Consider the following 11,698-nt stretch of genomic DNA (forward strand, 5'->3'; position numbering starts at 1 on the left):
GGGGTGGCTGAGCCACTCCCGATTAATATTTTTTTTAAAAAAATTTTTAAAATTTTAAAATTTTACTTTTTTTTTTTTTAAATTAATGCCTAAAAGGACGTCGTTTTGGGCTGAGTAGGTGTTGTAGTTTTAGGACACAAAACGACGTAGTTTTGGAGGAGGGTAAAATGGGTATAAAAAGTCAAATTGTTTGACTTTAACGTTAAAAGGGTCCAAAGTGAGAGAAAACGGAAGTTCAAGGGGCCTAAGTGAGAGTTTTAGAAGTTCAAGGGGGGTTTTTAAAATCGGCTTGAAGTTTAGGAGGGTTTTCTGAAGTTTCCCAAAATTTTAAAAATCGTAATTATTAAACCCACGATTCCAATTTCCAAGGGAAGATTGAATTCCGCTTATATTAAGTGAAAAACAAAATATGTTTCCAATAACTTTAGTTGAAAATTAAATCAAATTAACAAAATAAAAAAACCTTAAATCCCCAAGTGTTGTTTTGGCCGATGCGGTAGATCCACGTTCAGGTCTACTCTCTCTCTCTCTCTCTCTCTATGCGTGAAGAAATGAGAACCAAAATAGTGAAGAAGGCATTGAAAGAATTACAACTGTAATAACTGAACCAATTGCCACCGTCGGATCAGTAACTAGAAAAACCAGACGAGAAGCGGAAAGTGCAGGATCCGAATTGAAATCGGGGAGATCCAAATGACGTCCGGGGATCCGAATCTGGACTTGCAGGAGTCTGGTTGGGAGGAACTGAGGAGAGAGGCCCGGAAGATCGAGGGCGATCTCGACGTCAAGCTCTCTTCCTACGCCAAACTCGGCGCAAGGTTCACCCAAGGCGGTACGAGTTTCTCGTGCTACTGCACTTTCTGTCTCTCTTTGTTTTCTCTGCTTTTTCCACTTTCTGCATTGCGTTTTGGGATATTCGTGGTATTGGGATTGATGGGTCTGCGTTAGATTTGGGAATTTTTTTTGATAAGTAATTTAATCTCATTGAAAAGCGCAGAGGGGAAAATTTAGTAATCATCGTTAAAATATATATGTTCTTTTGGGTATATTTATGTTAGTGGGTTTTGAGATATCTTAGGGAATTTATGGTAAAGATCTGTTAAAAAAGAAAAGAAAATTTGGAAGGTTGAATGGGGGGATAAGTTCAATTGTAAATGGGTGATTATGCCATTGCAATGCATGAATTAAGATTGGTCCTAGCAGTTAGCCTGCGCCCTGAGAGCTTTGAATTGAAAATTTGGGGAAATAAACATCTTAGGAGTCTCCAAGTGAGGCCTTGATATAACATGATGGCACCACGTTAAACTAAAGTGAGGCAGCCTATATCCCCTTTAAAGCCCATAGTTGGCCCATTCTAGCCATAGTAGCCGATGTCAAAATTCCAGCCACCGTAGCCGATGCCGCCAAAAGTCACCAATGTCAAAATCTCGGTCAAAGTAACCGATGCCGACCAAAAAGTTGTTAATGTTCAAGTTCCAGCTAGTAGCCGATGCCGGCCACATTCACTGATGTTCAATTTCAGGCCATAGTAGCCAATGCCTAACACAGTCGCCAAAGTCTGGAGCAGCTGATGTTCCAATTCAGGCGCCATCAACTCCAACCACCTCTGTCGGCTGCCACCAACTCCGGCAAGTTTCTGGCCACCATCTCAAGCCTCCATTGTCGACCAAAGTTCAAACTCAAGTTTCAACAATTTTCCACTTTGAGTTTGAGGGGATATTCGAGCATATTGTGGAGTTCAAGAATCAAAGTCACATTTGAAGTCTATCACTTAGTCATAGTTGAAGACTATCACCTAACTACACGTAATTCTTTGTGTTTATTTATTATTTCGCTTTATATTTATTTGTCTATCGCATTATTAGTTTCTGTAGCTTTAGTGTCGAATACATTAGTGAGTTTAGTGACTACAATGAACCCTCTCTCCCTATTTCTTCTCAAAATGAAGTTGTTGGGGAAATTACACCTTGTGTTTGGCTATGAAAGGCTGCAAAATTATTCGTTTAAATTCAACTCTGTTCTAGTAGGCCCTAGACTCACTGTAGCAGTCCATGCCATTGCTTTTGCTGAAACCATTACTCTTCATTCACCCTTGGTCTAACCATTGTGCGCCATAGACATCTAGCATGTTGTTGGATATGGAGAGTGGGAGTATATGAATGAATGGGATCCTTGTCCATAATGGCACTTCACCCATCTTTGGTTCACTCCTTTGGTGTTTGTCACATTCCGCCGTGAAAATATGCACGTGTAGATTATCTGTTTTTGGAAGAAGTAGCTCTTTACATGCTTGTGGTATAAAGAAGTGGCACTTGACTCACTTGTGGTTTAGAATCCCACCTGTGTTGTTGCACTATAATGTTTAATGCAAGTGTGATGTGTGGAACTCAACAAAGTGATACTTTATATAGCACAAGTTGGCAAACCAATCTCATTCACACCATAAGACAGGAGGGAAAAGTGTAATTTTTGCTTTATGATATTATGTGTGTGTTGTATACTGGGTCCCCATCTGAAATTTAAATGCATAATCAGGATATGTGGATACTGGGTCCCCATCTGTTGGGTCCAGCAGATCGTGGAAGTCCATGGAAATGGAAATCCAATCGTTGCTTGAGAAGCTACTGGATGTAAATGACTCAATGAGCCGATGTGCTGCATCTGCTGCTCCAGCTACTTCTGTAACTCAGAAGCTTGCAAGGCATAGAGATATACTTCATGAGTTTACCCAGGTTTATTTTGTATAATGAACTATTTTACCCCATTGCATTAGTTACTTTCACTCAGTTCAGAAAGTCATCATCTGCTGCATTACCCAACAAGAAGAAATGTCTACGAAGTTTCACATAATTTGTCAGATTCTTTGCAATTTCTTATCTTTTAAAAAAAACACAATTTATCATACTTTGTACATCATCATGTATTGAGATTAGTAAATCTTGCATGTGCCTGTGAGTTTTTAAGAAAAAGTTGTAAGTCGGTAATTAGGAACCTGATGCAACTATTTACTGACTTCCAGTTATTGAAGTTTTACTATCAGCTATTTTATTGCTAACTCAGCAGTTCTCGAAAAAAATCTTTATGATATACATGTGTTTAGGTTCTTTACCGATGCAGTTAAACTATTTGTTATAGCAGGAGGACACACTATGACTGAAGAGCTGCAGATTTCCATCCGTTTCTCTGCTCCTTTCAATCAAGCATTTAACATGCTTTGTGGGTTTTGAACTGATAATTGTATCAAAAATATTAATTCTATGAAGATACCTGTACAAGAGAAAATAGCATGCTGCTAGAGTGCTAATATTAGTATATATGTCATTTGGAAATAAAGCTAAACATGCTATGAAAATAAAGCTAGTTGAGAAACACCAGAGTCTAGGCTACATTGATTTTTTGATAAGTAATTTAAATAAATATCAATAAAAGCGTAAGGTGCCCCCAAGTACACTAAAAGTATACAAAAAGAACCACCTAACTAGTAAGGGCAAAACGAACAAGGAAATCACTAAAATTAATTGACAAAGAAGACATATACACCGCTGTCCATAAATACAAAGTTTTATAGAACAAAGATAAAATTTCCCCCAACGTCTTCTCCCCATCCACAAAGCACCTATCATTCCTTTCCTTCCATACACACAAGAAGAGGCACATAGGCACCATTTTCCACATCGCAGCACTTCTAGGCTTGCTAAAGGACCACCAACAATTCAGCAGATCAACAACACTTCTAGGCATAACCCAGGACAACCCAAAACGACTAAAAAAGGCACTCCAAATGGCGGAAGCCACATCACAATGGAGAAGAAGGCGATCCACCGATTCCCCATTCCTTTTGTACAAACATCTATCTATCACGATGATGTGCCGCCTCCTGAGATTATCCAAGGTGGGGATCTTGCGTAGAGCCGTTGACCATTCAAAGACTACCGCCCTCGAAGGAGTTTGTGTTCGCCAAACGCTCTTCTAGGGGAAGCGGCTCCCTACAGGAGAAACCAACAAGCAAAAGTAGGATTTGACCTTGAACAAATCTTTCTTGGAAGACGCCCACAACAACTGATCTTCACGTTTTTTTCTCACTCTAACTGAATGTGACACCCGATAAAAGGAAGCAAAGACATTCACCTTCTAATCTTGTGCCGTTCTAGCAAAGTTCACATTCCATTTGTAGGAACCGCCCAGGAACTCCAAATTAGCCGCTATAGAGGCGTCCTTAGCGCAAGTGAGACCAAATAAAACAGGGAAATCTACCTTAAAAGCCACTTCCCCACACTACTGGTCATGCCAAAATCTGATCTTGGTGCCATCTCCCACCTCAATTCTAGTAAAGCTGAAAACATTATCCCACCCTTTGCTGATATTCTTCCACAACCCCACCCCAAAGGCTCTAGCAGGAACAAGAGAGCACCACCCTCCTATAAACTTGCATATTTCGATTCCACCGCAACTTTCCACCAAGCTTGTCTTTCAAGCCCATATCGCCACAACCATTTTCATAAGAGAGTGTGATTAAACGCCAACAAATTCCCAATACCCAACCCTCCCTCAAAGATTGGAGAACAAACGTTAGACAAACTCACCAGGTAATATTTGAACTCTTCACCTAGCCCACCCCAAAACGAGTGGGGATAATAATAGTAGGTCCTACCCGGGAGTCGAACCCAGGTTGCTGGAGTCAAAGTCCAGAGTGCTAACCACTACACAATAGAACCAACCTGAGTCTAGGCTTACATAAGATCATCTTTAGTGGATGGTGACATTAACTGTGTAGATTGTAAAAGATACTAATGGTTTAGTGCCATGACCTTTGTAGTCTGAAACAGCCTTGCTTGTCTTCCATACAATGAGATCAAATGTTTGAACTGTGATCCAACTCATGGGGCAGACATTTGGTTTGTTATTCTCATCTTTGTACTTATGTGGCACAGTTTTGACAAGGGTTGCATCATCTGATTTGAGAAGAGATCTGATTTAGTTATTCGTCTTTGCAATTGATTCCAAATTTGCAATCACCTCGTAAGGATATATGGCATTAATGTGCTTTAAGTTTTTATGTGCTTTCTGCTTGAATACGAAAGTCATTCTCTGTAATATTTTTTTCCTCTTTTTTTTTTTTCCTGGTAAGTAACTCATGCTTTGTCAGCGCTACTGACATTGCTATTCCCATCCCACACCACCAAATGGACAAAAAGAGATACATTAGCTAACAAATAAGCTTTGAGTATGATGCTCATTGGAAATCATTTTCTGTGTGTTGATGTATTTGTATCAATAGAAAATGCCTATAACTTCTACTTGCTCTGGTTGAAGGATGCCACAGTTTATTGCCTTAAGAAAAAGAAAAAAAAACTATTCTGATTTATGTTGCCTTCCAGATTCCTCACCTTTTCATTTTTTTTTTTTTTCAAAAGTCTGATATTATTTAGAAGAATGCTCAATAGTCCAGCTGGAATTTGCTTTTCAACTGAATTCAGCATCTTCCTTGAGAAATACTCTTTGGGAGATAGGAGATGTGTAGTATGGGGTTTTAGTGTTAGTTTAGTCATGTGGCTTTAACATTCATGTGCGAACCTTTTTTTTTCTTTGTTGGGGTTGTATTATTCATGATACATCGACATTCCAGAAGTTTCCTCCGTTCCTCTTGTTGTATTCCCAAAGAGTAAGGTAAGGAGATGATAAAATGAGCTGGATTCCTTCTAAAAGAAAATCGTTTGAAGTAAAGTCTTACTATCAGGTGTTATCTACTCTAGTGAATTCCCTTTTTATGTGGAAGAGTATTTGGAAAGTTAAAGCTCTCTCGAGAGTGGCGTATTTTGTGTGGACGACGGCTTTAGAGAAAATCTTAACTTTGGATAATCTATGAAAGATGAATTTAATTGTGGTGGATTGATGTTGTATGTGTAAGAAAAGTGGGGAGTCTATTGATCATCTTCTTTTTCATTTTAAGTTGGCAAGAGAACTGTGGAGCTTGCCTTTTCAATTGTTTGGGGTTGCATGGGTTATGTCTCGAAGGGTAAGAGATTTGTTGGTGAGTTGGAGAGGACAATTTTTTTTTTTTTTTTTTTTTTTTTTTTTTTGAGTTGGAGAGGACAATTGGGACAATGTATGGTGTTGGAATTGTGGAGATTTGCTCCTATATGTTTATTGTGGTGTATTTGGAGAGAAAAAAACGCAAGGAGCTTTGAAGGTCGTGAGATGGGGATGTTAGAGTTAAAGAAGATGCTGTTCCAAATCTTTGTATACATGGCTAGTAGAGTTGTTTAGATTGCATGTTTCTAATTTTTCTGAGTTTTTGGAGTTTTGTTCTTTTTCTATACTATATGGGTTTCTCTTGTATACTTTATGTGTACTAGGGTTGCTACTATGATGAGCATTTTATCATGTCACTGTCAATCATTGGCATCTGTCCCATGAAGAAATGGTGTATTTTTCTTTCAGGAATTTAAAAGAATCAAGGGAAACATAAATTCAATGAAGGAACATGCCGAGCTTCTGAGTTCAGTCAGGGATGATATTAGTGAGTATAAGGTGAGCCTGGCTAAAAGCTCTTACTTATATCCTAATTATGGTAATATTTTTTATTGTTTTGTTTCTCAAAGTAAGGTTTGTTTTGCTCTCTTTCATGCAGGCCTCTGGGAGTATGTCCCCACGGATGCAGTTACTACGGGAGAGAGCAGCCATCCATGGAAGTATAGCTCATGTAAGCTTAGTTGCTATTATATTGTCTTGTTACAGGTCGTATGCTCTAGAAAGAAATTTACCTATATGCATCTTTACTACACATTTTTCTATTTCATATGATGTGAGGAATGCAATGTTTAGGTCTTTGACTCGCAGTGCATGAATGGATAGAGTAAAATATGAATTCACTAGTTAAAAGTTAATGTTGGACTGTTTGAGTACATGATGAAAAAAAAAAATATATGTAACATAGTCGAATAATATGGAGTAGTGATCAATTGACCGTTTAGTAGAGATTTAGAGCCTGCTTGAAATTGTGTTAAGGAGTTTAAAAAATGTTTTTAGTACATAAAAAGCTTTGTCAAGCAAAAATGGGTATGATTGGTAAAAAACTTAAAAAGCAATTTGTTTACTTTTTTGCTTTAAAAAGGCCCAAAAATTGCGTTTTGGAAAAGCTTGAAAATAAGACTTTTGCTAAAAACTCTTTCATACTTTTTCTATAGACAAAAGATCTATATCCCAACGTAATCTTAAACAGGCTCTTAGTTGATAGAGGTAAATTTGTGCTGAAAAATTAGTTCTAAGACCAGCAATTTGGCTGAGAAATGGTCTCATGGTGTTCTTGAAGCACATTTTAACGGATTCCTCCAATCTTATGTCTGTGATATTAGAATGTTTTAGCAGTTAGTGATCATTGGAGTTCTATAAATTCCTCGTTGCCAACCACTATGAATTCTCTATTGGTTTGAGGGTTTCCACAATCATATCTGAAGGTCATTTAGGTTTACAAAGCAGAATTAGTGCCTTGCAGTGGTTATTGGAGTAGGTTGGTTACAACTTTGTATATTATGTTGTTCAGGTGAGCCAAATTCTACGTTATAATTAAGATATAGTTGCGACGACATCGAGTTATTTTATGTGGGTTCTGAGAAAGAATGTGGTCTTATGTTCACCTCGGAAACAAACTCTTTTATGCAATCTTGCCCTCCAGGTGGCATGGGATTTTGCTACCAGACCATCGGCTGTTGGTGTGAGTCTATGACCATTACTCAGGCACCGAAGTATTATTTTCTTATCTTGAGTTGTGGAACAGGAAGGAAATTGGGACTTGGTAAGTATGCAATTTGAGAAGGTTTCCTAGTCAAGTGTTTAGGTGTGGCTCTTGCACATATCGTGTCTCCCCGAATCTCCAATTGGTGGAGGCCTTTAAGCATCGATTGCTGCATCATTATTTTCAGATGACTTATAGATTGAGATCTCAGGTTGTCAACGCCTGATGGACAGGATTACTTAAATATAATTAAGAGCTGGACAGCAGCGCTATTGCATGTGCTGGGAGTATCAGTTGGCTTAAGTTGTGCTGTTTAGGGTGAATCTGTCAATCTCTGCCTAGAAAGGTTTTGAGGCAAAGTGATGAAGGGACAATGGATATAAAGACAGTTGGATGGAATCGTGGAAGGCTCTCCAGTATCCTGAAAGTGAGGTTGGTTTAGGCTTAAGAAAACTAAAGGATAGGTGTAAGCCACAGAATGGAGATATCTCTGGTTCTCTGCGTAGAATTCTTCTATCTAGGTGTACTGGTGTAGCAAAAAACTACCAAGGGGAACATTTGAGAACCTGGTGACTGCTCTGGTTATGAGGGAAATTTGCAACGTTCAGGGTATTAGCAGGACATATGGTGAAACAATTACAGTCAATGGAAAGAATGCATTCTTATTTTCATTTTCATTTTTATTACTACTTTGACCATGAAGCTTGGGACCTGTTAAGGCCTCTTACCCAAATGGCGCTAAGCTGGAACTGGTTCAGGAAAGTTGGGAGAGACCAGGATCACTATCCTCCATGTTGGGTCCATAAGAGAATGAACAAAGATCAATTTGGCTTCCTTTACCAAGTGAGGCTTAACATCTGTAGGTTCCTGGAATTAAAATATTTATTAACCCAAAAAAAGACTGCCAACTTTTGTTATTAGCTTATATGAAGCCTGTACCTTATTTTTGACCTAAGTGCCTGTGTAAGTTGTCCGTCGTATCGTACCTAACCTACTTGTAAGAAGCTAAAACTATGTATTTTATGGCTCCTCTACTTATAGATGTGTAAAGGTTAATGTGTTATTTCAATGATCCCCTTCATTTTGATTGGTAAAATCTAATGCTTCAACCTCTCTTGGCTCTCACATATACTTTCATGTTGGTCCCAAAGCTGCGAAGTATGAATGCTCAAGACACCTGATTTTCTTTCGCCTTTTTTCTCTTTTTAATAAATCCACCCTGAATAATTTTTTTTTTCTATGTTAAGCATTGAACTTTGGATAATCATTCAAATACTATACGGTATTCTGAAAATAAATGCCTATTGGGTTGCGCTCCTTGTGCTTTTAATGAACTTTTTTGAATTCTCCAAATTGCAATCTTTGGTTCAAAATTGTGCAGATAGATGATGTGATCAGTCAGGCTCAAACAACAAGACATGTCTTGAGCTCTCAAAAGGCTTTTTTTGGGGATGTTCAAGGGAAAGTAAAGCATCTAAGTGACAAATTTCCCATAATCCGTGGCGTACTTGGTACCTCATGAAGCAATTTTTACACCCTAGTGTGATTTCTTGATATTATTTACCATAAATCTTGTGACTGAAATGAGATTAATCTCGTACCGGCTTTTGCAGGTTCAATCAAACGGCGGCGATCGAGAGACACTCTGATTTTATCAGCAGTCATTGCCGCTTGTACGTTGTTTCTTATCATCTATTGGCTTTCAAAATAACTAAAGATGTGATTTTTATTCATATGGGAAAATCAGAAATGATGTTGCTTTTTCTAGGAATTTTTGCTTCTGTAATTTGTTACAACAAATCCACTTGTGTTTCAAAAGTATGTTTCCATACCAATTGTTCATCTAAACACTTGCCATCTTTCTTTCTTCCTTCCTTCCTTCCATTGTCTTTTGTGAAAAGATTAATAAATAAACCCACCTTGAATTTTGAAGGGTTTCTTCATATATGTCAGATTGCAAATTTTTTGGTACAATAATATCGGAAAAATGCAAAATTCCAAGCCGATTTGTGCTTACAATTATGAGAAGGGAGAGATCCTTCTTCAAATAAACAAAAAAACTGGGCTATGAAATGCATATCCAGGCATTAATTTGTTCCAATTTGGAGAATTCTTGTTATCTCCTCAATAAGGTAGAGGAATTAGTTAATGGACATGGGTTATATAAATGGAGGTTCATGCCACGAAGAAGCTATTTAAAAGGGCCTAAACTAAGATGAAGTTTATCTTCATGGAATTGTACTTGTAACAATAAACATTTTAGTCTCTCTCCAAAATACCATGAAGTGCACCAAGCTTAACCTTTTCAAAGAGTTTTGAGTCCTCTGCTTGAATGCTTGTCCCATTCCTACCTATCAAAATAGTCATGATGTTCTTTTAAATCCAGAAAATCACTTGAAGAATGAATATATACCAAATTTTGTAACAATTTCTTTTTTGATGTTTAAGATATTTTGTTGTGAAGCCTAGTTTTGACAATATTTATAGCTGAAAATGCTTGTTCAGTAGTTGCGGTAATAACGAGAAAAGTAAGTACCAGTGTGACAATATTTATGGCTGAAAGTGTTCGTTTTGTAGTTGTGGTAGCAATGAGAAAAGTACATACAAGCACAACAACTCAATAAACAAGTTCGTAGGAATAAAAAAACAAATAAAAAATAAAAAATAAAGAATACAATAAATAAGTTGGTAGATATTTGATCTATTGGTGCTTACTAACCCTTGACACAATTCTGACAATTCCCAAAAGTCTAAATGTTAAACTATATTATGCTTATAATGCAAAAATTATATTTTCAATTGTTTACCGACCGACAAATATTATTATTGATTCTAGTGCAAATTTAGATCCAATTCATATTGGACCACATTTGTTTGTGTACTTAATTTTTTGGACTACCTTTTAAGGGGCCGGGACTCAAACTAAAATTTTTTGGCCTAGAGATGTATGCTAAAATATATTTATATAGAACCTTTCAAAAGTGGGGAGGCCATGGCCTATGCCAATCCCTCTCTACGTCGGTCTATGGCCGCCAAGGTGATGATCAAAAACCATTGCCGCCTCCTGCTGCCGCCACGACCACTGCCAACACCACAAGTGGTGCATCGATTTCTTGATCTGCTCGCTCTTTTTGGGTGTTAACAGTCGGAAATCTGGGCTTCAGCCCAGAAGTGCAAAACTGTTGGAATTGAAATCAAAACATTCTCAATGATGGAGGAAATATGTGCTCATCCTACAAAGTTTGCTTCCTTCGCATGCAAACCACCGTGAGGGGAATAAGAATACTTTCCTTGTCAAGAATCAGTGCACACTTTCTTCTGTGATTCGCAGTTTATTCTTCATGCTAAAAAGCTCATCCTCATCCAGATATAATGATCAAGGAGCAACTCATCATCAGATTCTGCCATACAATTAAAGTAGGCAGCATTACATCATACATTCTTATTTGGCAATCGGCATATTTTAAATATGCCCATATATTTTAAAAATAATGTGTTATTATTTCATGAGATTTATTATTTTAAAAAAATGTGACACTAACTCGTGAGATGATGACATATCGTTTAGGATTCGACTTTTAAAAACAAAAATTAAAAAATATAGCATTTCTCAAAATTGATTAGCTCGGCGACTGTGCATGCATGTGAACACTAGCTAGCTTCTAGCTTTAGGCTTGCCCTAACGGATGGGCATTCATGTCTTAGTATTTTTCTGGTCAAAATTGGTGTGCCACATATACTCATGTACCAGTGTCATTACTTTTTTAAGGACATCTTTCCGCTCTTTTAGTAAAGAAATAATTAAGAGCATTTACAAACAATACAACATACAAAATATTTACAAAACATTCAAAAAGCAACTTTCACGTTTCCGTCACATCACAACCAAGATGCAAAATTCACCATTTAATTAAAAACCATTATCAAATGAACCCCCATAATCGGATGGGGTTCTTCGGATTC

At 37.5% G+C, this 11,698-nt stretch overlaps 1 protein-coding gene and 1 non-coding gene across 2 annotated transcripts; one reads left to right on the plus strand and one right to left on the minus strand.

Moving 5' to 3' along the window:
* The first annotated feature begins 508 nt into the window (after nucleotides 1–508).
* On the plus strand, nucleotides 509–9,573 carry LOC132167734 (Golgi SNAP receptor complex member 1-2). Its single transcript, XM_059578759.1, has 6 exons — nucleotides 509–832; nucleotides 2,536–2,732; nucleotides 6,442–6,531; nucleotides 6,632–6,703; nucleotides 9,117–9,246; nucleotides 9,349–9,573. The coding sequence occupies exons 1-6, from the start codon at nucleotides 694–696 to the stop codon at nucleotides 9,444–9,446; spliced, it is 726 nt and encodes a 241-aa protein (XP_059434742.1). The 5' UTR covers nucleotides 509–693; the 3' UTR covers nucleotides 9,447–9,573.
* Nucleotides 4,643–4,715, minus strand: TRNAQ-UUG (transfer RNA glutamine (anticodon UUG)). The gene has a single exon. It is a non-coding gene; the product is annotated as a tRNA-Gln (tRNA).
* Nucleotides 9,574–11,698: the final 2,125 nt, after the last annotated feature.

Source organism: Corylus avellana, chromosome ca1 (assembly GCF_901000735.1).
Source record: "Corylus avellana chromosome ca1, CavTom2PMs-1.0".
Classification (NCBI taxonomy): domain Eukaryota; kingdom Viridiplantae; phylum Streptophyta; class Magnoliopsida; order Fagales; family Betulaceae; genus Corylus; species Corylus avellana.

Bases quoted from the DNA above. Each gene is read 5' to 3' on its own strand.
- LOC132167734 (XM_059578759.1), top strand. From the start codon at position 694: ATGACGTCCGGGGATCCGAATCTGGACTTGCAGGAGTCTGGTTGGGAG. The intron at 833-2,535 runs GTACGAGTTTCT...ATGCATAATCAG, and splicing joins CGCAAGGTTCACCCAAGGCG to GATATGTGGATACTGGGTCC. The intron at 6,532-6,631 runs GTGAGCCTGGCT...TCTTTCATGCAG, and splicing joins ATGATATTAGTGAGTATAAG to GCCTCTGGGAGTATGTCCCC.